Raw genomic sequence first — 26,161 nt, forward strand, 5'->3', positions numbered from 1 at the left:
TCGGGGCATATAGTAAGTGCTCACCTAATGTTGGCAAATAGTAACACCAACAAAAAATAAGCCACTGAATGTGTGGGGTGGTTTTTTTTCTTTGCTTTTCTTGCTATGGCTTCTGATTCCCAAGTGAAGCTGATCATACCCCAGGCAGCAGCTCAGGAAATGGTCACAGGCCTACCTGAAGCCGCCGTTGGTACGAGGTAAGTTTGGGCATCGTAGCTGCTCTTGTTGGGGTGGTAGCCGTAGCCTAGGCTGAGCGTGAGCGCGATGTCCGGTCTCCACTGCAGCTGAATCCCCAAGGTTGCCTCCCCTGAAGTCACGTTCACCCACAAAGCTTCAGGACTGGTCAGGTTCAACACGGTTGGCTGGCTGTGTCCTTGTGAATGCCGGGGCAGCAGGATCTGTGCTCAGAAACAATCCTATTGAAGGGATGCCAGGAAGGCAATGCCAGCCCATGGGCATCAGGGCTGCTGTGCAGAGCTGTGTGGCCTGAGCACCTGGGAACCGAAATCCAGGCCGGGCTTTGCTCATTGTATTAGTTTCCTATGGCTGCTATCACAAATGACCATTGTGGGAAGCTTAAGACAATACACAGTTGTTATCTTAGAGTTCTAAAGGCTGGAAGTGCAAAATCAGTTTCCCAGGGCTAGGGGAGAACCTGCTTCCCTGCCTTTTACGGCTTCTGGTGGCTGCCTGCATTCCTTAGCTCACAGCCCCTTCCTCGCATCACTCCAGCCTCTTGCTTCTGTCATCAAGTCACTTTTTTGTCTTCTGGAGTCACCTCCCTTTCTGCCTCCCTTTTATAAGGACCCTTGGGATGACACGGAACCCACCGGATAACCCAGGATAATCTCCCCATCTGAGGATGGGCAAGACTCAAGCACATCTGCAAAATCCCTTCGGCAGTTTTGTTTTGTTTTTGTTTTTAGACAGGGCCTGGCTCTGTTGCCCAGGCTGGAGGGCAATGGCATGACCACAGCTCACTATAACCTTGAACTCCTGGACTCAAGTGATCCTCCCACTTTAGCCTCCCAAAGTCCTGGGATTACAGGTGTGAGCTACCGCACCTGACCTTCCTTTTGCATTTAAGGTGACATATCCACAGGTTCCAGGGATGATAACATAGAGATCATTAAAAATTGTTATTGAATTAGGCATTGATGAGAAAATTGTAGAAGACTAGAATAAAATCATTAAAATTTTGAAAAACATGAACTTATATTGTAACATGGCATGTTTATGTTTTTGTTTAACTTTAAAGAAAATCTAACTGGATATTTTATTTTATTATTTATTTATTATTATTTTTTTTTGAGATGGAGTCTTGCTCTGTTGCCCAGGCTAGAGTGCAGTGGTGCAATCTCGGCTCACTGCAACCTCTGCCTCCCAAGTTTAAGTGATTCTCCAGCCTCAGCCTCCTGAGTAGCTGGGACTACAGGCGCCCGCCAGCACGCCCAGCTTTTTGTATTTTTAGTAGAGACGGAGTTTTACTAAACAGAAATGAGCTAATGCATGTCAAAGTGCTCTGCAAACTGTTTTACTGTTGGCCAGACTGGTCTCAAACTCCTGATCTCAGGTGATCCACTCGCCTTGGCCTCCCAAAGTGTTGGCATTGCAGGTGTGAGCCCTCGCGCCCAGCCTAACTGGACATTTTAGAGGCTGTGTAATGGGAGTGGTTTCTGGAATGAAGATAACTAAAATTCCAAACAACAGGTATATATAACCAGGAAAACTCTGGTTATCCAAGGATTGGTGAATGAACATACATTTATAGTTTTAAGTTAAGTACAATGATTAAGCTAGGGTAAGGACCTTTTTTTGTTTGCTGTTTTTTGTTTTGTTTTGTTTTGTTTGTTTGTTTGTTTGTTTTGTTTTTTTTTTGAGATGGTGTCTTGTTCTGTCACCAGGCTGGCAGGCTGGAGTGCGGTGGCATGATAACTGCAAGCTCTGCCTCCCGGGTTCAAGCCATTCTCCTGCCTCAGCCTCCCGAGTAGCTGAGATTACAGGCACACGCCACCACATTCAGCTAATTTTTGTATTTTTTTTTTAGTAGAGACGGCATTTCACCACATTGGTCAGGACAGTCTTGCTCTTCTGACCTCATGATCCACCCGCCTCAGCCTCCCAAAGTGCTGGGATTACAGGCATGCACCAGCGCGCCCGGCCTGGTGCTGTTATTTTTTAAACCAATCTTGGTTCACTGCAGCCTCAACCTCCTGGGCATAAGCAATCCTTCTGCCTCATCCTCCTGAGTAGCTGGGACCACAGATGCATGCCACCACACCTGACTAATTTTTGTGTTCTTTGTACAGATGGTATCTCACATTGTTGCTGAGGCTGGTCTTGAACTCCTGGCCTCTAGTGATTCTCCCACCTTGACCTCTCAAAGTGCTGGGATTACAGGTGTGAACTACCATGACTGGCTGGTAAGGATCATTTTGAATGATTCTCTTCTTTAACCATTTTTTAAAAAAATAATTGGCCAACTTTCAATTTCAACCAAGTTGAAAAAGAAGACAGAGGCCGGGCATGGTGGCTCACGCCTGTAATCCCAGCACTCTGGGAGGCCGAGGCAGGTGGATCACCTGAGGTCAGGAGTTCAAGACCAGTCTGACCAATATGGTGAATCCCCGTCCCTACTAAAAATACAAAAAATTAGCCTGGCGTCGTGGCAAGTGCCTATAATCCAGCTACTTGGGAGGCTGAGGCAGAAGAATCACTTGAACCCAGGAGGCAGAGGTTGCAGTGAGCTGAGATCTCGCCATTGCACTCTAATCTGGGCAACGAGAGCAAAACTCCACCTCAAAAAAAAAAAAAAAAAAAAAAAAAAAAAGAAGAAGACAGAAATGCGGCCAGGCGCAGTGGCTCATGCCTGTAATCCTGGCACTTTGGGAAGCCAAGGAGGGAGGATTGCTTGAGCCCAAGAGTTGAAGACCAGCCTGGGCCATATAGTGAGAACTTGTCGCTACCAAAACTTTAAAAAAAAAAATCAGCTGGGTGTGGTGGCTTGCACCTGTTGTCCCAGCTACTTGGGAGGCTAAGTTGGAAGGATCATTTATGCCCTGGAGGCAGAGGTTTCGGTGAGCTGAGATCATGCCACTGAACTCCACTGAACTCCCACCTGACTTCTGACGACACCCCAAACTTCTACCTCGATATTCTCCGACAGATTCTTCATAGGTATGAGCTGACCGCTAGGGCTGGTCACACGGAGGCTACCGACAGTCCCGCTGACATCGAAGTGGCTTCGGGCTGGAAAGGGGCTCTTTGGGAAACTCATCATCTGAAACCGAGAGCAAGGAGTGTTGGCCAAGGCCCCTGAGAAGCTGGCAGGTGAAAGGCAAGGTCCTCAGACTCAAGGAGCAGTAGCCCTGGCGTGTGGGGCAGGTGGGGCCTACCTTCCGCTGCCACTGCTTCCCCTGGCATGTTTCCAGCGTCAGGGCTGAGGCCGCAGAGAGCCTGCCCTAGAGGACCCAGATCAGATTTGCCTTGGCTGAGCAATGACTGGACTGTAAAACCATCCAAGTCTTTTTTTTTTTTTTTTTTTTTTTACACAGAGTCTCGCTCTGTCACCCTGGCTGGAGTGTAATGGCACAATCTCTGCTCACTGCAACCTCCGCCTTCCGGGTTCAAGTGATTCCCCTGCCTCAGCCTCCTGACTAGCTGGGATTACAGGTGTGCACCACCACACCCGGCTAATTTTGTATTTTTAGTAGAGATGGGGTTTCATCATGTTGACTAGGCTGGTCTCGAACTCCTGACCTCAGGTGATCCGCCCTCCTCAGCCTCCCCATCCCAGTCTTTCTTCCCCAAAAGCCAGTAAGTCTTTAAGAGAAACACATTTGCTTTCATTAGGGCTCAGGGAGTACACGGTCAGATGTGCTTTAATTTGCGGATGGAAAAGAGCCTGGGTTGGCCATTTCCAAGTTATGGCACTAAGCTGGAAGAGCTTTATTTCCAGTGACTACCTGAATCAAGGCTGTTGGAGAATTTTGCAACACAATGGAAAGAGGGTGAATCTGGGAGCCCAGAGGTCTGGGTCTGAAGCCCGGCAGAGCCACTTACTTGTGGCTTTGCGAAAATCATTGAAGCTCACCGGCACAGTGGGCACCATCATACTCAACACAAATGAGCAAATGCCTGTGAAAGTGCTCTGCAAACTGTAAAGGCTGTCCCCAAGGACGCTACTGCTGTTGTTACCTTTATATCCACAGGCTCCTGGCCGTCCTCCAGAGAGCCGAGCAAGGAGGCAGTGGGCAGCATGAAGGTTGCAGAGTCTGCAGCATCTGTGCGCAGGGAGGAGCCTTGCCAACTCCAGGGTTGTATTCTGGCCACAAGGTGAGAACAGAAGTGGCAGGGGAGGGAGGAGAAAGTCAGTGTCGAGGAAGACCCCACACCTCCTGCACAACTGGGAGCCCAGCTTCACCATCAGAGTGGGGGTGTGTTTGGATCCCTATAGGTGGTTCAGCATGTTTGTTTCAGCAGAAGCAGCACAAGAGGCAGCTAGACTGGAGGCTCCTTGAGAGTGGGGCTTTGCCAGCCTTGTTTACTGCTATACCTCCAATGTCTACAGCAGCGCCTGGCATATAACAGGTAGTCCATCAATATTTTCATTGAATGAATAAATGAGCTTGGACGCAGATTTTTCTCCAGGGTTATCTTCCCTTCCTACCTTGACCTCTGATGCCATGTCTTGACCCAGCCCCATCTTTTCTGGTCTTTGACTTTGCCCCTTTCTGATCGTGTTGGGGACCCCATTTCAGATCGTTCCTCTAATCAGGATACTGCTTCGGGAAACTGTCTCTGAGATCTAAGAGGGAAACCCTGGCAGGAGGAACCGAGGCTTGGGGCACGGGGTCCCAGTGTTGCCAGCAGCATTGTCCAGCTCCTGCTTGTCAGGTGGAGGAATGGATGGTGTGGAGCATCCTAGGTATGGCGTCAGTGCTCGATGAGCCCTGTGTGTGTGTGTGTGTGTGTGTGTGTGTGTGTGTACAAGCCCAAGGTAAGTGGATCTTGAATTCCTACAGGCCCAAGGAGCAGCGGCTGGCCAGACACACGCAGGGCATGGTTAACAGAAGGCTGGTCCTATTCATTCAGTCCCCTCGCCTGCACAGCTGCCATGTGACCATCTCTCAGGACTCCTTCAGGTGGATCTAACACTGGGCTTGGCCCCAGGCATGGAGGCAACTCCATGCCTCCCTTCCTGTGCTGTGCAAACACTCAACATGGTGACAAGGGGACCTTCTCTCGGTGGAAAGCCCTTCCCAGCTCTAGGTCCCATCACTTCTCCTTCTCCAAGTCTGGTCTCCTGAGCTCTGCCTAGCACAAGGTTTTGGAGTGCGGGTGTGGAATGAGCCAGGTTAGGGGATGAGCTTTCTTGGGGACCCATGGTGTAGCTGGTTTGTACCTGTTTGTGTACACAGAGATGGAGGGGGTGGCCAGCACGGCTGGAAGGCCCCCCGGCAGTTTTCCCAGCAGGAGGGCGGTCTGCACATGCTCCATGACTCCAAGCAGCCGCAGCACTGTGGCACTCTGGAAAAGGAGGCAGGAGAATATTGCTACGGACCTGCTCCCATATGCCATCTTTGGTTACTGTCACCAGGCCAATGTGGCACCTTCAGGAGGGATTGGGAGAGGACAGAGAGGAGGCAGAAAGACAGCCTCGGAGGTGGCCCAAAAGCAGCACTCATAAAGTTTCCAGACTGGCTTCTGTGAGCCCATTCCGTCCTCACAGTAACTTGGTGTGGCAGGGGCTTCACTAGCTCCATTGGACAGAAGGGGGATGGAGGCACAGAGAGGACAGGAGACTGTGGGAGGTCACACACTGATAAGGGGAAGAGCTGGGACTCACGGCGAAGCATATGGCTACAGAGCCTGTGTGCTGAGCCATCAGGCAATGTGGCTGTCTGGGCTGCTGACATCTGCCAGCACCCTATGGCTTGTTCCAGGGGAAATGGACAGCTGAGAGCGAGGCCATTTCACCAGGTCTCCTGGGCTTCAAATCTGCTCCCCACCCATCCCAACTCCCAGATGAGGTGCATCCTGACACCACGGCTGGTGCGGGGACCCAGGAAGGGCGGGATGTTTGCACAGAATCCCTACTGGGGCACAAATCGTGTGTGTGTGTGCATGTGTGCACGCACATGAACACACAAGTGTGAGGGTGATGTCACTGCATGTGAATGGCAGTGTTTGAGCGTGTGTATGTCTGCGTGAATGTGAGCGTGGTCCTGAGCGTGTATGTGCATACGGTGTTTGAGTGTGCATAGGTGATTGCATGATTATGGAGCGTGCAACCATATGTGGCAGTCTGTGAGTATGTGAGTACATGTGACTGCATGGCCCTGTGTGAAGATGTGTGCGTGTAAATGTGCACCTGTGTGCAAAAGTGTGTTCTTCAGGCCATGTGAGAGTGTGAGGCCTCTCAGTGTGCGTGTGAGCTTGCACGTGAGTGTGAGCGTGGCCCTGTGTTTTTGTGTGTGAGTGTGTTTGTAGAGATTGAGTGTGTCTGAGTATGTGTGTGTGTGCATCCAAGCATCTTTGTGTGTTGTGTGTCTTTCACTTCTTCCTGAATAGAGGTGATGGCCCCATGTGACAAAGAACTGTGCAACAGCAAGAAATGGGTTTTGTGGCTCTGTCATTATGCCATCTAGGAGGCTATGTCCCCACCAGGATGCTGGGGCCATGTGAGACAGTGCTACAACCTGTTCTTACTCTGGCAGCTGCCTCTCTTCTGTGTTCTTGGTAAAATGAGCCAGGGTTTTACCCAGACCTCCTAGGGGGTCCATATGATCTCTCCATTTGGCAGCTTATTTGGGGTGAAGCAGAGTGCCTTGATTTACACATGAGGAAAAGAGGCTTAGGTAAACTCTGTATCTTGCCCAGGTCACAAGCCTCCTAAGTAACAGAAGCAGGATTCAAACTCAGGCTGTCTCATTCCAGAGCCTGTGATTTGCCCACCACTCCACACTGCCTCCCGGAAGCCCTGCTCTCTGGAAATTTTCTTACAGCTCTCAGGGCAACACCTTGACCTCTGTGCCTCAGTTTCCTCATCTGCAAGATGGGGGGAAAGCTCCACCTAGAAAAGCTGATGTAAGTTAAGCATTCAGAGTGTATGAGGTCTGCATCTGGCCTGGACACCCACCTGGCTGCCGCTGGCCTCGGCAAGTTCTTCTGGTCTGTCACTCAGGGAAGCTTCCAGCACACTGCCCACAGCCTGAAACAGGTCCCTGGTGGCTGCCTGGCGCCTCTGGTCCTCAGGGCGGGCCTTGGCACTCACTGTCAACAGGGACTCACTGGCATGCTGTAGAGCCCAGCTGGCCTCCCACTGGGTTCACCCAAATAAGGAAAAGCAGTATGAGCCCCCGCTTAAGATAAACCATTCCTGTGTCATTCAAGGGACAAGGGAAGCAAGGAGGGGAACAAGCCAGGAAAGAGCTGAGCTAGACCTGGCATACAAGCTCCCTGTATCTCTGGTTTGAGACCAGGTCCTCCCACCTTACAGTCCTCTAAGATCCTTCAGAAAAGTAGCCTGGTCTGCCTCTGAATCCTTCCCAGAGTGCCCTGCACAGTGCCCAGCACACAGTAGGTCTTCAGGAGCATTCAATGACTAGGGGATGGATGGATGGATGGACAAATGAAGGATGGATAGGCAATTGGATAAATGGATGTATGGATGATAGGTGGATGGGTGGAAAATGGATGGATGGAGGATGAATGAATGGGTGGATGGAGGATGAATGGGTGATGAATGGACGGATGGATGGGTGGGTGGATGGATGGTAGATGGATGGATGGGTGGATGGTGGGTGGATGGATGAATGGTGTGTGGATGGATGGATAGATGGAGAATAGAGGATGGATAAGTGGGTGGGTGGATAGATGGATGGATGATAGGTGGATGGATGAATGGGTGGAAGATAAATGGATGGAGGATGGATGAATGATGGATGAATAGATGGGTGGATGGTAGATGAATGAATAGGTGGATGGTTGTGTGGGTGGATGGGTGGATGGATGCAGTACATATTCAAATTTTGTAGTTTTATATGTATTTGTGAAATTATTTGTCTAATGTCTGGCTGTCTCAGTAGTCTGAAAGGACCTTAATGGCAGATGCCATGTCTACATGATTGCTGCTGAATTCTCAACGAGTTGCACATTGGCACGTACTTGACACCTGGCACGTACTTGACATTCAGGAAGCATTTGTTAAATGAATGATGAAATTAATGCATGCATGAATGGATAGAAGGATAGAGTGGAGGATGTGTACAGGTACATGTGTATACAGTGTATATGCATGTAAATAGATGGATTAGCAAATGGATGTGTAAATGGAAAGTGTGATATCATGAATAAGCCCCAGAATCAAGACCAGCCTTGTTGGCTTCAGGCTGGAAGATTTTAGGGGCACAACCTGCCACCAGAGTGGGTGGGTCAAAGCCAGGACAGTTCTCTCCTCTTCTGTTTTTTTGTTTGTTTGTTTGTTTTTGAGACAGAGTCTTACTCTGTTGCCCAGGCTGGAGTGCAGTAGCGCAAGCATGGCTCACTGTAACCTCGAACTCCTGGGCTCAAGTGATCCTTATGCCTCAGCCTCCTGAGTAGCTGGGACTACAGGTATACGCCAGTATTTAGGCTTTTTTTTTTTTTTTTTCTTTTTTTGGTAGAGATATGGTTTCCCTATGTTGCACAGACTGGGCTTGAACTCTAGGGATCAAGTGATCCTACTGCCTCAGGCTCCCAAAGTGCTGACCCACTTTCCCTGTTTTTAGGGCTTCTTTTTATTGTTATTTTTTTCATAGAGTTTTGCTTTGTCAACCATGCTGGAGTGCAGTGGCACAATCACGGCTCACTGCAGCCTTGACCTACTGGGCTCAATTGATCCTCCCACCTCAACCTCCCGAGTAGCTAGGACTACAGGTGTGCACCATGATGCCCAACCAATTTTGTTTTGCTTTGTTTTTGTTTGTTTGTTTTTTGAGACTGAGTCTCTATCACCCAGGCTGGGAGTGCAGTGGCACGATCTCAGCTCACAACCTCCACCTCCCGGGTTGAAGCGATACTCCTGCCTCAACCTCCCAAGTAGCTGGGACTACAGGCGCACACCACCACGCCCAGCTAATTTTTGTATTTTTAATAGAAATGGGGTTTCACTATGTTGGCCAGGCTGGTCTCAAACTCCTGACCTCAGGCAATCCACCTGCCTCGGCCTCCCAAAGTGCTGGGATTACAGGCATGAGCCACCGTGCCTGGCCTTTGTTTTGTTTTTGAAGGGATGAGGTCTCACTATGTTGCTCAGACTGGTCTCAAATTCCTGGCCTCAAGCAATCCTCCTGCCTCTGCCTCCCAAAATGCTGGAATTACAGGCATCAGCCACCACACCTGGCCTATGGTTTCTATTGGCTGTCAGAACCCTGAGAACATGGTGTTTTAATCTGAGTTCTCCAAGAAGCAGATCCTGGAGCAAGGATTTGAGAGCAAGTCATTTATTTGGAGATAATCCCAAGAAACATTTGTGGGGAGTAGGAGGTGTGACACAGGGAAGGGTGGAAGCCAGTACAGAAGTGTGATCAAGCCCATTACCTGGGATTCACTCCTGCTTGGGATTATCCATCAAGAGGGGTGAGGGAGCTGGGGTATTTATACACCAGCTCTATTAGTTGCTGAACACTGCATGAATTCGCAGCCATATGGGCAGGTAGAGTAGGCTCTGAGGGTCAGAGAAGACCCCTAGAAGGATAAGGAAGGGCAGGAGCTGGCAGCCAGATGTCAGGTTGGCATGCACTGAAGCTGAGAACATGAGCAGTCAGTAGCAGTGACTGGACTCACACTTGGCCACCCAAATATTAATGAGATTCAGTTACTCCCTCAAGTTGCTCACCAGCAGATGGAGGAGTGAGAGTCTGGGCAAACAGGCCCTCTCACCCAGCGTGAGATACATGGGCTGCAGGAGGGGCACCTTCCCATGAATCCCCCATGCAGGACCCCTGGAAAGAAGATGGCAGAGGTCTTGGCAGCCCCAGGAGAGCCCTGTGACCAAGGGACCCCTTCAACCTATGCTGATCACCCACCTGCCATGGAGGAGCGTGTCCCACGGTAGCCTCAGTAGATGGAAGCTACTCACCTGGGCCGAGGGTGTGAGTTCCCTACTCCGGCGGGTCACCTCTCTCAGCACCTCGACCAGCTCCTGCACCCTCTGCATGTCCTCCAAGCTGGCGGTGACTGTTGACAGCGACCCCAGCACATGCTCCCTGACCTTGGCATGCGGGAGAAAGGCAGGGAGAGGAAATGTAATTCCATGGCTCCATGAAGTAGTGTCAGGAAGATGCAGGGTCAGGAGTGACCAGGCTTATTAGGGGGTTCTTTTTCTTTTCTTTTCTTCTTCTTTTTTTTTGAGTCAGAGTCTCTCTCTGTCACCCAGGCTGGAGTACAGTGGCATGATCTTGACTCACTGCAACCTCCGCCTCCTGGGTTCAAGCGATTCTCAGATCTCAGCCTCCTGAGTAGCTGAGATTACAGGTGCACACCACCACGCCCAGCTAATTTTTTGTGATTTTAGTAGGGACAGGGTTTTGCCATGTTGGCCAGGCTGGTCTTGAACTTCTGACCTCAAGTGATCCGCCTGCCTCAGCCTCCCAAAGGACAGGGATTACAGGCGTAAATCACCACACCTGGCCTCACTGGGGGGTTGTAAAGCCCTGCAGACCTCTGTCTGCCTTGTATGATGTGTGATTAGGCAGATAACAGCCTCCTCAAGATGCCCACATTCACATCCCTGAAACCTGTGAATATGTTACTGCATGTGGCAAAAGGCACTTTGGCTAAGTCATTTTGGAGATGCAATTAAGTTAAGGATTCTGAGATGGAGAGATTATCCCAGATAAACAGGTGGGACCAACGTCATCACACGATCCTTCTAAGAGGAAGGCAGGAGCGTCAATCAGAAAAGGAGATGGGTGATGGAGGTAGGGGTAGCGGGAAGAGAAAGAGAGGGAAAGAGGATGAGGAAAGGGTGGGGAGAGAGAGAGGGAAAGGAGAGGGCTTTGGAGATGCTGCATGGCTGGCTTTGAAGGTAGGAGTCAAGGAGTGCAGGTGGCCTCTAGAACCTGGAAAAGGCAAGGAATGCCTTCTCCCCTGGAGCCTCCAGGTTTGCAGCTCTGCCAACACCTTAATTTTGGCCCAGTGGATCCTGCTCACGGCAGGCCGGGCCCCTGGGGTCCTCCATGCTGTCTAGTTTGTGCCCTAAGCCCTGCGCACACCTCTCTCAACAGAGCCCTTGTTAACATCTTCTCAGCTGCCCAGTGAGAGTTTGACATCTGTCTTGTGCCAGGCCCCGGGCATTGCATGGAGAGACCGTGGGTTAGGCTGTGTGGTCTGCGTGCTTGGGGACCACAGGATGTCCAGGGGAAGTTTACCACTGATACTTCTCAGAGTGAATGCGACCAGGAATGAGAGCTGTGTGTGTGTGAAAGTGTGTGAGTGTGAGTGTGTGTATGTGTGTGTGAGAGCATAAATGTGTGTAGGTGTAAGTATGTGTGTGTATGAATGTGTGAGTGTGTCAGTGTATGTGTGTGAGCATGTGTGTGAGTTTGTATGTGCATGTGTATGTGTGTGTATATGTGAGTGTGACTGTGTGTGAGCCCCTGTCAGTGTGTGTATGAGTTTGTGAGTGTCAGCCTGTGTCAATATGAGTGAGTGCATGTATGTGTGTATGAGTGTGTGAGCATCTGTGTGGGTATGTGTGAGTGGGAGTGTGTGAATGTGTGTGTGAGTGTGTGCGAGCATATGTGAGTGTGTGTATGTGTGTGTGTGTGCATAAGAGTGTGTGTGAAAGTGTGTGTATGTATGTGTGAGAGTTAACGTGTATGTATGTGGCAGAGGGGATGGGGTAGGGAATGTGGAACAAAGGTCTGGGGTAAGAGTGCTAGAGGTGGAGGGGGATCCTCTAACCTGGGATTGAACCCCGGCTTCACCACTTACCAGACATAGGGACCCAGGGAGGCACCTCTGATTCTCCTACCCTCTGTTTCCTCAGCTGTAACATAGATGGAGGCCTCACCATTTACCTCCCAGGGTTGTAGTGGGGATTACAGATCCATGAAGCCCTCAGTCAGAGCCTGGCAGCTCATAGCAGGTGCTTGATACATGTTAGTTTCTCTGTGTAAGCGATCACAATGACAATCCTGCTTTGTGTATTAAGTACCTACTGGGCCTCCAGCACCACACTCAGTACTTTCCTGCAAACATTTCCGGGGGCCAAAAGAAGTCTTTCTTCTCTTCTCCGTGCCCACAGGGGGGTGTGTGTGTGTGTGTTTGTATGCACAGACACATGCAAACTCATGCGGCACGCGCTGGGAGTGGACACAATCGTATGTTCTGCAATAGTTTATCATACTAGGTTGTAACATGGACCGGCCGTTTTTGTGGATTAAAAATGGTTGAATGTTGGCGATCTTATCTAGTTTTTTAGTTGCAGTGATTGTAATTCTTATTTAACTCTTACCACAATTGTATGAGGAGACTAGTATTCTTATTCCTCTTTTCCATATGGGGAAACTGAGGCTTATAAACTGAAACTGTCCCTGGCCTGTGACAATGCAAATGGTAAGTGACAAAGCTGGGACACCATCTGAGGTCCAACCCCAAACCGCTACCCATAGGACCGAGGGCAGTCCCCTTTCTCCTCTGGGGCTCTGCCTTGTCATCTGAAACATGAAGGGGAGAGGGTGATGGGTTCTAAACTCCCCCCATCCCAGAGGCCTGTGCCTCCATGAGGGCCAGCCGAAAAAACAGGTTACCAAGGAAGAAGGCATTTTCTTCGCTTTATGTCACTCACCCAAAAGACCAGAGAGGGAGGTGGTGTCAGCCTCTTGGGAGACACCACAGGTTTCTCCCCGATCCATGAACCTTGATGCACAGCCCAAATGGCCACATGCAGACCCTGGAGCCCCAGAGGAAGGGAATGAAAGGAGCCCCCCCTCTTCCCACGGGCACCTTCTGTCTGACGTCCATGCTCAGTGGCTGTCCTGAGCCCTGGCTTTTGTGCTCTTGGTTCAGCACGGAGGACACGGCCTTGGCCAGCTGGAGGAGCTGCTTGGGGCCACCCTCGCCTTGCAGAGAGGTGGAGATTTTCTCTGACACTGCAGCCTGGAATGCTACATCCTCAACCCATGTGTCTCCGAGTGCCACCTGTTGGGAAATCAGAAATGTGCTCAGAACCTGCTAGGAAGAACCTGGCCTCTGAAGTCACATGGGGCCAGAGCAGGCTTGGACGCCTTTGGCCTCACCTGGGAGTCCTTGGGCACTTCCTGAGGCTAGAGGGCACCCAGACCTGCTTGCACCAGGCAGCTGACAGCCACCCAAACCAAGCCTTGGTCAGCTCCAGGCTGGCGCAAGTCATTGCTCTACCACTGGCTACCCTCCTCCTCTTGGTCTCAACCTCTTCCACCTCCACCCGGCCTATGATGCTTGAAATCTTGGGATCTTATCCAGGCCCTTCCTTGAGTCCTTGTTGGCTAATTTTGGTCCTACTTCCTCTGAGCCCTTTGAAGGTGCTGGCCTAACTCATGCCAGAGGCATTCTCCAACCCCCCTCACCCACCAGCTCCCAGGACCCTCCCCCAATTCTAGCCACTAAATCATAAGATCTACAAAGGTAGAGACCATGTCTGTTGTGTCCCTGGCTGTACCCCCAGGACATGGCCCATGGTAGATGCTCTGTAAATATTTGTGGAAGGAATGGATGAAACAGTGACTCATCTGGCTATGCCCCTGGCTATCTTCCATCCAGCCATCCTTTTGGTGAAGTTCATAAGGGTGGAGAATTTTTCTCAGTAAAGAAACAGTGGCCACTGCCACCACCCACCTTAGCCACAGCCTGGGTCTGCTGTGTGTCCCCTGCACGATTGGTGGCAGAAATAACTACTGTCAGCACGAAGTCATTGTTCTCCTTTCCAAGTGGCAGATACACTGATGGGAGGACAGGTTCAGGGCCACAGTGTAGGCAGGAACCTGGCAAGACCAGAAATTGACCAATGAGGGGGCATCTCTAAGCCCCAGGTAGACTGCAACCCACTCAGGGAGAGCCTGATCACAGGGACACAAAAGTCACAGCTCTTGAAGGCATAGTAGGCTCTTGGGATTCCACACTTTCATGTAAGAGACAGTCACATATGCTGATTTGCTGTCTTCTCTAAGCAACTGCAGGTTGCTGTAACTTTGGAATAATTTTACTAAAATCCATAAAAATTGCAGGAAAAATATCCCATTTACAGGTTTTTTTTGTTTTGTTTTGTTTTTTTTAAGTCAAGGTGGTAAACCAAATTATAAGAGGAAGAAAAAGAAGGAGGAGGGGGAGGAGGAGCAACAATGACAACTTAAAAATTAGCTCAGGGGCGAGGAGTTCAAGACCAGCCTGGGCAACTTAGGAAGACCTTGTTTCTACAAAAAAAAAAAATGTAAAAATTAGGTCTCGAACTCCTGACCTCAGGTGATCCAGTCACCTTGGCCTCCCGAAGTGCTGGGATTATGGGCATGAGCCACGATGCCTGGCCTAGGACTCGTTTTTCTGTAGCCACACTTTCCTGCCTCCGTGCTCACTTGGACGAGGCGGGAGAGGTACTACAGCGGAATAGCCTATTGGAATTAGAGCAGCTGTCCTGGCCTTTCCCTCTGGCAGGACGCAGGTTTGAAATAAAATCCACTTACCTTGCTTGAACTTTTTCCTTTCAGACTCAGCCCCATTCACAGCCCTCTTAACAGCGGTGTGTTTCCACATCTATGAGACAGGGCACTGTGAAAACTACACTCCCTTGGGTGTTACAGTAGCTGATGTACTCTTTCCCTAATCAAGGTGCAATGTTTATGCCATTGTGATGTTTGACGCTGGATTTGGGGGAGCATCCTGGCAACACTCCTGGTACCTGACTTTGGAGGAAAATTACAACCTGACTAGAGCATTTTCAGAGCACAAAATGCCAAAGCCCTCCTGGGCACATGGCTTACATCTGTAATCCCAGCACTTTGGGAGGCTGAGGCGGATGGATCACCTGAGGTCAGGAGTTTGAGACCAGCCTGGCCAACGTAGTGAAACTCCATCTCTACTAAAAATACAAAAATTAGCTGGGTGTGGTGGCAGGCGCCTGTAATCTCAGCTGCTCGGGAGGATGAGGCAAGAGAATCGCTTGAACCCGGGAGGCAGAGATTGCAGTGAGCCAAGATTGTGCCACTGCACTCCAGCCTGGGCAACAAGAGCAAAACTGTCTCAAAAAAAAAAAAAAGACGAACTAAAAAAAGAAGCCAAAGCCCACCAGGTGGAGATAAGGGCTCAGATGAGCCCTCCAAGGACCAAGCACTCCCCAAACGGAAGAATAAATGCAATGCGAGTGGCTCCCCCATCTCTCCTGCTAATGCCCTGTGGCTGTCCCTGGATGTGGGTGGTTAGGGTGACAGCAGGGAGACTGTGCAGGGTTTTATGCCTTGTGGATGGGGTCTTCCATGTTTGTCACCTGTACACCTTTGCAAAAACGTTCTTTCAGCTCAGCTCGTCCTGCAGTATCACCCATTCCCTGGGGCTGCCTGCAAAGCAGCATCAATAAAATTGTTGAAGATTCTGTTAACCAGACCCATCTCTGTCTTCTTGAGTAGCTCCAGGTTTCTTGGAGTCTCAGCTACTCCGAGTGTGTGTGTGCATGTGTGTGTGTGTGTCTGTGTGTGTGGTGAGTGGGGCTTGGGGGATGGTGTCTTGGTGGCCGCCCTACAAGGTCATAGTTTTGGGTATCCTTGTTCATTTCACTCCATCAATGTCCCCCATGCGAGGACAATGGATTTGGGCTTCTAGTTGTGGAGGACCTTCTTCTCATGTCTCGGTGGAATGATGGCTGGGTCAGTGTTTTGGGGCTAGGGGTTAAGCTTTATGGAAGCCCTCATCCTGGCAACCTCTTTCACACACAGAACACATTCTTTGCAGCTTCCATAGAGAACAGGCCCCTGTTCTGCAAGAAGATGAGCCCAGGATCTGAGGGAAGAGCACAGTCCTCAGCCGGTACCTGATTCCAGACAGAAGCAGAACTCCAAGGGTCCCAGGGCTGTGGAGGCGTTGCAGAAGATGGCGAAGCTCGTCAGAACAGTACCCTCCTCCGGGGCAACAGTGCAGGCAGGCACCTCGGCGGGAGGCAGAGCGCTGATCACGTAGGTGTCCTCCCCATAGGCGTGCCTGGTCAGTGCTGAGAGTGAGGACACATCATGCTCAGGCGGCCATATGGGGCCCACAAACTCCATCCTGCCGTTAGATCTCCCTGTGAGCTCGTTAACACAAAGATTCCTGGGCCCTACTTCAAACCCAGAACCTCGGATGCCTCTGGAGATTCTGGGGAGAGCCCAGAAATGTACATATATAACAACTCAACAATTAAACCCCCAAACAACTCTCCCTGATGCAAGAGATCGCAGGGCCTCACTTTGAGAAACTCAGCAGAGATAGGGAAGATCATCAGACAGACCTCAGCTTGAATTTTAGTTCTGCCATTTGCTAACCAAGTGATCCTGGACTTGACCTTTTCTTTTCCAATTTTGTTTTCCTATTTTTTTTTCTTTTTAGCGAGAGGGTCTGGCTCTGTCGCCTAGTCTAGAGTCCAGCGGTACAATCATAGCTTACTGTAGCCTTGAACTCCTCGGCTTCAGTGATTCTACTGCCTTAGCCTCTTGAGTCAGCTAGAGCCACAAGAGTGCACCATCATGGCTGGCTAACTTTCTAATTTTTGTAGAGACAGGGTCTCGCTCTGTTGCCAGGGCTGGTCTTGAACTCCTAGCCTCAAGGGATCCTCCCGCCTCAGCCTCCCAAAGTGCTGGGATTACAGGCATGAGCCACCAGACCCGGGCTGAGAACCTGACCTTTTTGAGAGTCAGTTCCTCTGTAGGAATCTGTAGAGTGGGCTGATGATGACGGCTTCCCCACAGAGACCTCACGAGGTAGGAGTATGCTGGGAAAATGCTCAAGATCACGGAGCCAGGAAAAACCAGAACCAGGATCCGGAAACAGGCTGAGCCCACCCCGAAGCCCACACTCTTCCCAGGCCCCCAGATCGCTGTAAAGAGCCACGAGTGGACCTGCAGTCACATCCCACATCACCTGGAGTAGCCACCTAGGTTTTCAGAGAGTGCATGCCTGGAAGAGCTGGGCGTAAAGAGAATTTTAACCCATAAAAACTCATGCTTTGGCCTAGACCCAATTCAGAAAGTTTGGGGTGGACCCAAAAGCATGCATTTTTAACTAATACTCTAGTTTCTCCTGACGTGCATGGTCTGTGGCCACTTCGGGAAATACGGAAGCGAAGCGATCCTAGAAAGAATCATCACCTCCATTGTTTGTGTGTTTGAGAATCTGTTTCCCACACTGGGCTTGTTTTAAACAAAAAGCCCTGAACAATCCCGGCAGGGCACGCAGGTTGCATGACCCCAGAATGACCTGCTTGTAACATTGGGGTTATCTCATTCATCCTGCAAAATAACCATTCTGAGGCAGGCATTTCGATTACCCCAGTTTACATGTGAGGAAACTGAGGCACAGAAAGGTGAAATCCTCTGCCTAGAGTCTCGCATGTAGAAAGTGGCAGTGGTGCGATTCACACCAGAGCCTGCGCTGTGGCCTCTGCGCTAAGCTGATGCCCTGGCTGGGTGTGGTGATTCACACCTGCCATCCCGGCACTTTAGGAGGCTGAGGCAGGAGGATCATTTGACTCCAGGAGTTCAAGACCAGCCTGGGCAACATAGTGAGATCCCATCTCTCTATTTCCGTATTTAAAAGAGAAAAGAAAAATAAACTCATGCCCAATATCTGAGTGTTTCTGGGTTTATCTGGGTTCCCTGAGGAGATAAAAGGGAGGCTTCGCACCTGTGGCTCTGATTCGGATGACCTCTCCCCAGGACCGCAGAAAGGAGCTGTTCAGCAACAACGTGGAGGTGTTGCTTTGGAGGAGGGTTAAGGAACTTGGCCAAAATCCTCTGAGTCCGCAGGCATCTGGGAGCGGCTCGGCCTGAAAGAGAGGATCGCCCAGGGCTCCTGACGCTATAGCCAGGCCCCTGCACTGCAGCAGGACAGTGGCTTCTGGGTGCTAGACAGCCTTTCAGATCTATTACTGATGCATGGAGGGCAGGTAGCCCTAGTTCCCCAAGAAATCACCTGGAATATCCACTTTCCAGCCTCATTGGGGTGTTTGTCTCAGGTTGGGCTCCCCAGAAGCAGAGCCTCAGATGGGGATTTGTGTGCAGGTTATTTATTTATTTATTTTTGAGCCAGGCACAGTGGCTCACACCTGTAATCCCAGCACTTTGGGAGGCCGAAGTGGGAGGATTACCTGAGCTCAGGAGTTCGAGACCAGCCTGGCCGAACTCTGTCTCTACTAAACTCTGTAGTTTAATGAAACTGTGTCTCTACTAAAAATACAAAAATTAGCTGGGCATGGTGGTATGCGCCTGTAATCCCAGCTGCTTGTGAGACTGAGGCAGGAGAATCGCTTGTACCCAGGAGGCAGAGGTTGCAGTGAGCTGAGACCGTGCCACTGTACTCCAGCCTGGGTGACAGAGTGAGACTCTATCTCAAAAAAAAAAAAAAAAAAAAGATAAAGAAAAAGAAAATATTTTTGAGACAGAGTCTTACTCTGCTGCCCAGGCTAGAGTGCAGTGGATGATCTCAGCTCACTGCAACCTCTGCCTCCCAGGTTCAAGTGATTCTCCTGCCTCAGCCTCCCGAGTAGGTAGAATTACAGGCGCGCATCACCATACTCCGCTAATGTTTTTGTATTTTTAGTAGAGACAGGGTTTCACCATGTTGGCCAGGCCGGTCTCAAACCGCTGACCTCAGGTGATCTGCCTGCCTCGGCCTCCCAAAGTGCTGGGATTACAGGCGTGAGCACCATATCCAGCCTTGTGTGCAGGTTATTTATTGAAGGAGGGTTCCCAGGGAAAAGCAGTGGAGAGAGAGAAACAGCAGAGAACAAAACAAGGCAAAAAACAGTTACTGGAGGCGTCCAGCCTCAGCCTGGTCGCACGGAGAGCCCTGAAGTGAAATCACCCTACCTGGGGACAGACAGGCTGGTCTATTAGACCCTCCATCCATCAATTGTTGACCAATGGCCAGTCCACGAAAGCTGGAGTTAGGATTCTCCGTCTGGCAAGTGGGACTTTGCTGAGATGCCAAGAGCACTGCTGCAAAGTTTCTCCAGAGCTTTTTTCCCTTGTGCCCATTTGCCCTGCTGTCAATTCTCTGATTTTCTCCCCAGCCCAATACCCTGAGTCCCACACCACACGCTCTGAATGGAGTTGACCCAACCCTGGCCCAGTACTGGCCATGTGACACGGGTGTCCTGAAAGTACAAGGGAGATTTCCACTCTGGAGTGATTGTCACTGTGCTCACCTGCTCCGCTGAGGTGTTGTCCAAATACCAGCTGAACATAGCCACTGGGGAGTCCTCCCCCATGGTGACCCTGAGCAGAATGTCTTCACTGGCGTTAACTGGCCTGCAGTTTCTCTCACAGCTGAAAGGCAAACAGAGGACAGAGTGAGGAAGCTCCCCCAGGCGTTGCTATCATCTGGATGTTTGTCCCCCGAAACCTCATGTTGAAATGTGATCCCCAATGTTGGAGGTGGGGCTTAATGGGAGGTGTTTGGGTCATGGGGGCAGATTCCTCATGAATGGATGAATGCCCTCCCTGGGGAGCGAGTTCTCGCTCTATTAGTCACCCCCAGAGCTGGTTGTTAAAAAGACGGCCAGGCGTGGTGGCTCACACCTGTAATCCCAGCACTTTGAGAGGCCAAGGAGGGCGGATCAACTGAGGTCAGGAGTTTGAGAGCAGCCTGGCCAACATGGTGAAACCCCATCTCTACTAAAAATACAAAAAGTAGCCGGGCACGGTGGTGGGTGCCCGTAGTCCCAGCTACTCGGGAGTCTGAGGCAGGAGAATCACTTGAACCAGGGAGGTGGAGGTTGCAGTGAGCCAAGATCACACCACTGCACTCCAACCTGGGTGACAGATTGACACTCCATCTCCAAAAAAAAAAAAAAAGAGCCCTCCCTCCCTTCTCTGCACACACCAGGTCCCCTTCATCTTCCACGGCAAATGGAAGCAGCCTGAGGTCCTCATCAGATACAGATGTCCAGTCTTGGATTTTCCAACCGTAAGAATCATGAGCCAAATGAACCTTTTTTCTTCTTTCTTTTCTTTTTCCTTTCTTTCTTTCTTTCTTTCTCTTTTTTTTTCTTTTTTCTTTTTTTTTGAGACAGAGTCTGGCTCTGTCACCCAGCCTGGAGTGCAGTGGCATGATCTTGGCTCACTGCAACCTCTGCCTCCCAGATTCAAGCGATTCTCCTGTCTCAGCCTCCCGAATAGCTGGGATTACAGGCATGAACCACCATACCCAGCTAATCTGTATTTTCAGTAGAGACAGCATTTTGCTCTGTTGGCCTGGCTGGTCTCAAACTCTTGGCCTCAAGTGATCCACCCGCCTCAACCTCCCAAAGTGCTGGGATTACAGGCATGAGCCACTGCGCCCGGCCAACCTTTTTTCTTTATAAATTACCTAGCCTCAGATATTCCTTTATAACAGTGCAAAATGGACTCAGACAGGTATTGTGACCACTGGCCGGGTTTTTTGTCCAGTTCTTCTCAAGTCCTTTGAGAGGGTAGGGAATGGCCCTTTTTCAAATTAAAGACGGAATAAAAGCCGTCCCTGCCCCAACCAATGCCGGGACATAGCCTTGGTTGTGAAGATGGACCGAGCCATGGCCTGACTGAATTCCCATTTCATTCACTGCACAGCGTAATGATATGGAAGGTGAATGAGGCTGAGACAGGACCTGGGTTCTAATCCCGTCCTTGTCGCTTATGAATGGTTACCTTGTGTGCATCACTTAAACTCTTTTTTTTTTTTTTTTTTTGAGACTGAGACTCTATCGCCCAGGCTGGAGTACAGTGGTGCAATCTCGGCTCACTGCAACCTCTGCCTCCTGGTGCAAGCAATTCTCCTGCCTCAGACTCCCAAGGCGCTCACCAACACACCCAGCTAATGTTTGTATTTTTTTAGTAGAGACAGGGTTTCACCATGTTGGCCAGGCTGGTCTCAAACTCCTGACCTCAGGTGATCCACCCTCCTCGACCTCCCAAAGTGCTGGGATTACAGGTATGAGCCACCACGCCTGGCCAAATCACTTAAACTCTCTAAGTCTCAGTTTCCTCACCTGCAAAATGAGGGGATAGCCCAGATAATTTCTGTGATTCTTTTTAGTTCTGATAATAGTAAACTAATGCTGTGGTTTGACAGTGTGCCTGCCATGCACACGTTACTTCCATTGTCTTTAGCTTGTCCAACGCTCACAATAGCCCTATGAGTGACATATTAGCATCCCCACATCACAGATGAGCAAACCAGGTCCCGAAAGCTTATGCCATTTAACTTCTAAGTGGGCAGATAGAACCTGAACCATTGTGTCTGGATCCAAACTCTTGGTCTTCTCTATAAAGTCTCTATGAAGGCCAAAGCAACTCCATCTTGGATGCTAATCTGCCATGTTGACTACTGATTAATTCCAATTCCAGGAATCCCTCTAAGATTTCTATTCTCTCTACAGTTCTTTGTGTAAGAGCATGTACTTACTGTGAGTACTGCCCTTAAAGGGATTCACATAGTATTCTTGCCTTTCCCTACAACTGTCCTACACATTCCTTCCCTGTGGTATATAAGCCCTGGTTCTGGGGGGTAATGGTGCCAGCATTCACCATCTTGTCTTGCAGCCACCCTGGACATCATGGTTTCTGTTCACAGGTCTCAATTAAATGTTCCTTTCTGAGAAACTAAACATGTCAGCTTCTTTCTTCGGCCTCTCTGCTTCCTCAGACTTTGGGGGAAAGTTTGCATAGACCTGCCCTCCACAGGACGGTCTCCCAGTTTCCCCTTTGGTCTGAACTTGACGATAGCTCTTGAATCTTCCTGCTTCTTTCCTCATGTCTGTCCTAGTCCAAGTGTGCGGGACATCCTCTATCTGCCTCTCTGTTCCAGTCTCCTCCCACTTGCGGCTCTGACCTGGGAGACTGAGCTTTCTAGACTTGGGTGACTGCATCACCCAAGCTGCCACACCCTCCAGCTTCTGACTGGGTCCAGCCAATGGGAAGCATTGACAGAGGACTGGAGGGTAAGAGGAGAGAGTTTGGGGAATTTATTCATGGCTTTCCCTGCTCTTTTCCCCGATGGGCTGCAGGTGGGAGAGGCTGTGCTTCTCCAACTAAGGCCACATCTCCCATTGGGAGGTCCCTCTCCCACAGCGACAGCTCCCAGGACTTCTAGTAATGCCATCCCGTTATCTTACCTCTGCATTCCTGGGGGTGATAATGGCTTCCCTTGGTTGTATTCTTGCCTTGTTGCCCCTGGTTCATTCCCTTATCCCTGCCCTCACCTGCAAACGGTCCCTTCATCCAGCTCTCTTCCATTTATTCCTGGTTTGGCTGAGCCATTGCTTCCTGCAGGGACTGGCTGATAGGCCAAGTAACCTTGACCTTCTACTTTGACTCCTGCAAGAGCCTGGGCAATCTCCCTGAGTCTTCCCTGGCCCTCTTCCAAGTCATTCTCCACCGAGCCGCCAGAGCATATTGAAGTAACATGCTTAGAACTCTTGGATGCTTGGCTGGGCACGGTGGCTCATTTCCTGTAATCCCAGCAATCTGGGAGGCCGAGGCAGGTGGATCACCTAAGGTCAGGAGTTCGAGACCAGCCTATCCAACGTGGTGAAACCCCGCTTCTACAAAAAACATAAAAATTAGCTGGGCACGGTAGCACGCGTGCCTGTAATCCCAGCTACTCGGGGGTCTGAGGCAGGAGAAAGGCTTGAACCTGGGAGGCGGAGGCTGCAGTGAGCTGCAGTGGCGCCACTGCACTCCAGCCTGGGTGACAGAGCGAGACTCCATTTCAAAAAAATAAAAATAAAAATAGAAATAAAGAACTCTCGGGTGATTTCTCTGTATCACTCTTAGGAAAAAGGGTAAAATCTTGATATGACCGGCAAGGCTCCACTTGAGCCCTGCCTACACTACCAGCTCCTTCCCACCCTTCTCTTCTCCATCCTCAGGACACCAGCCTCTTTCACTCCCTGATGATTCTCTGCTCCCTCCCTGTGCCCTCTCTGTTCCTGCTCCAGCTGCCCCTTCCCTGCCCTGTGAGTTTCTCCTGAACATCTCTGCTGAGCTTCAGTTCCTGAGAGAAGCCTCTCTGATCCCCAGTCAGGGCAGTTTTCATAGACGTGCGCTGTCTCCCTTCTTCATTCACGCCAGCAGTGCTGATCACCAGGTGGTAGCTAACCCCTAAGAGAACAGAGACCCCCACAGCCAGCCCTGCCCCAAGGCAGCCCCGGCCTTAGTGGGTCCTCGGTAAGTGTCGGCTGAATGAATGAATCAGGACCCTGGAGGAACTGCCCACGCGCCCCACCTGACTCGAGGCCTGAGTTCCCAGGGCGCAGACACGTAGAGGCACCGCTCTGCCCTGTTCTCCAGCTCCTGACCTCTCAGAACAGCCAGGCGCAGGGTGACAGCGGAGTCAGGCGGCGGCAGGCAGGATGCTGGAACCACCAGCTCCCTCTGGTCTGTGTGTAGCAGCTGCCTCTCAACACAGCCGCTCCACTGAGCCCAGCAACGCCCTGAGAGAAATGGACAGACACTGTTATCCATCAGGGGCCCTGAACGTGGCACAGACTGGTTTTGAAAGGGGTCATGAATAATAACATCAGCTCTAAATAAACATTTTAATTTTTTTTAACGTCACTTTTATTATTTATTTATTTATTTATTTATTTGAGATGGAGTTTTGCCCTTGTTGCCGAGACTGGAGTGCGATGGCGCGATCTTGGCTCACTGCAACCTCTGCCTCCTGGGTTCAAACGATTCTCCTGCCTCAGCCTCCAGAGTAGCTAGGATTACAGGCATGCAACACCACACCTGGCTAATTTTTCTATTTTTAGTAGAGATGGGGTTTCACCAAGTTGACCAGGCTGGTCTTGAACTCCTGACCTCCAGTGATCCACCTGCCTCAGCCTCCCAAAGTGCTGGGATTACAGGCACGAGCAACTAGGCTCAGCCCCACCTGCTATTTCCATGGAATTTGCAAGGTCTGGCATGTACAAGTTACACAAAATGTCGGCCATAGGAAAAGCTGGTGTGAAGACTAAGAAAAAGAACAGCAAAGTCTGACCGCTGCTCACCACTTCTTAATGAAACAGGACAATTCAAGAACTCTATCGTTGGCAGTGCGCGGTGGCTTATGTCTGTAATTCCAGCACTTTGGGAGGCCAAGGCAGGTGGATCGCCTGAGGTCAGGAGTTCGAGATCAGCCTGGCCAACATAGCGAAACCCTATCTCTACTAAAAATACAAAAATTAGCTGGGTGTGGTGGTGGGCACCTATAATCCCAGCTACTCAGGAGGCTGAGGCAGGAGAATGGCTTGAACCCAGGAGGCGGAGGTTGCAGTGAGCCGAGATCGCGCCATTGCACTCCAGGCTGGGCAGCGAAACTCTGTCTCAAAAAAAAAAAAAAAAAAAAAAAGAACTCTATCATCACCTACCACATGACCATTGGAAGCGTAATTCCTTGTCATTGTCCGGCCAGTCCAGGGTCACTGTCGTGAAAGGATCCACGTATGGACCAGGTTGGATAGACACCTCCATATCGCCTTTATCTTTCTGCAAAAAAAAGCAGCCAGCTGGTGAGACTCCCACTACAGTTAGCTCAGGCTCACTGTGGGGTGCTGTTGGCATCCCCCTTTCACCCCATAGCAGTCTGCACCAAAAGCAGCCTCAGTGTAAGGCGTGGAGTGGAGACAGACCCTGGCCAATCCCCCGGCTTCCTTCCCCTCATGGGGCATGGAATCAGTTGCTCAGGATCCCTGGCTAAGTAATGTGATTCTGAGTGTGGGCTCCAGAAACACGGGGTGTTCCTGGAGTAAGTTCTGGTGGGACTTGTTAAACAGCTCAGGCTGTAGAGCTTCTTGCTCAAGCCCCGAAGTCCTGACCTGAAATAACACGGGGCTACAGTGGAACTCAACCCCCAGTGGCCTCCCATGGCCTGAGAATAAAATCCAAACTTCTTGCCTTGGCACCTAAGGCTCCGCGTGATCTGGCCTCTGTGTCCATAATCTCCTACATCCCTCTCCTCCACCAGGCTCCAGCCATGCTGGCTTCAGGCCATCGCCTGCCTCTGAGATCTGCCCGCTCAGAAAGCTCTTGTTCTGCTTTCCAGCATGGCTGGCTGGCTGATCTTCATGTGTCCACTTACACGTCACCTCTGGAGAGGCCGTGTCTGACTACATCAGCCAGACCACACTGTACATTGCTATCACTGCACCCTATTGGTTCTTATTCGGTACTTATCACAATTCCTAATTCTATGATAATTTGTTTGCTGGAGTTTTTTTTTTTTTTTGGGGGGGGGGTTTTGGTTTTTTTTTTTTTTTTGAGACAGGGTCTTACTCTATTACCCAGGCTGGAGTGCAGTGGCACAGCCATGGCTCACTGCGGCCTCAACCTCTCAGGCCCAAACTATCCTCCCACCTCAGCCTCCCAAGTAGCTGGGACCACAGGCATGCACCTTAATGACTGGCTAATTTTTAATTTTTTTTTTTTTTTTGAGAGATGAGGGTCTCACTTTGTTGTTCGAACTCCTGGGCTCAAGTGATCCTCCCATCTGGGCCTCCCAAAGTGCTGGGATTACAGGCATGAGTCACCGTACCTGGCCAATATATTCATTAGTATTACTCAGTAAGCTTCATGAAGGCGGGGACTATATGTGCTTATTCACTATTGCATTTCCAGCCCCTAATACCTAGCCTTGAACGCTGTAGATGCACAATAAATCTTCATTATAGAATAAATGCATGCCTGAACAACGTCAACAGCAAGGAGTTGAACTCAGTCTTTGTTATAAAAACTAAAGAGCTTGGGCCAGTTTTCTTTTTTGTCCTGCTTTCTAATATAAGCATTAAAAGTGATAAATTTTCCTCTGAGCACTGCTTTAGCTGTATTCCACAAATTTGCATAGGTCGTGCTGTCATTATCATGTAGTTAGATATACTTTCTAATTTCCCTTGTGATTTCTTCTTGAGCTATTGATTTTTTTACAAGTGTGCTGT

At 50.2% G+C, this 26,161-nt stretch overlaps 1 protein-coding gene across 3 annotated transcripts in view; it reads right to left on the reverse strand.

The window, feature by feature from the left end:
• The window catches only part of PKD1L2 (polycystin 1 like 2), a 107,213-nt gene that overhangs the window by 49,862 nt on the left and 31,190 nt on the right, over positions 1-26,161 (reverse strand). For 2 of the 3 annotated variants that reach the window (XM_050773190.1, XM_050773191.1), the window contains exons 10-22: positions 24,599-24,716; positions 23,470-23,677; positions 19,412-19,532; positions 17,890-18,031; positions 16,046-16,222; positions 13,864-14,009; positions 12,994-13,188; positions 10,124-10,255; positions 7,142-7,324; positions 5,405-5,529; positions 4,198-4,324; positions 3,149-3,280; positions 176-398 (exon numbers count right to left, since the gene is read on the reverse strand). In XM_050773190.1, the coding sequence (XP_050629147.1) occupies positions 176-398; positions 3,149-3,280; positions 4,198-4,324; positions 5,405-5,529; positions 7,142-7,324; positions 10,124-10,255; positions 12,994-13,188; positions 13,864-14,009; positions 16,046-16,222; positions 17,890-18,031; positions 19,412-19,532; positions 23,470-23,677; positions 24,599-24,716 (2,029 nt within the window). Of the gene's footprint in view, positions 1-175; positions 399-3,148; positions 3,281-4,197; positions 4,325-5,404; positions 5,530-7,141; positions 7,325-9,469; positions 9,987-10,123; positions 10,256-12,993; positions 13,189-13,863; positions 14,010-16,045; positions 16,223-17,889; positions 18,032-19,411; positions 19,533-23,469; positions 23,678-24,598; positions 24,717-26,161 lie in introns of those variants that run through there. The other variant, XM_050773192.1, reaches the window with a different exon arrangement.

Source organism: Macaca thibetana, chromosome 20 (genome assembly GCF_024542745.1).
Source record: "Macaca thibetana thibetana isolate TM-01 chromosome 20, ASM2454274v1, whole genome shotgun sequence".
NCBI lineage: Eukaryota > Metazoa > Chordata > Mammalia > Primates > Cercopithecidae > Macaca > Macaca thibetana.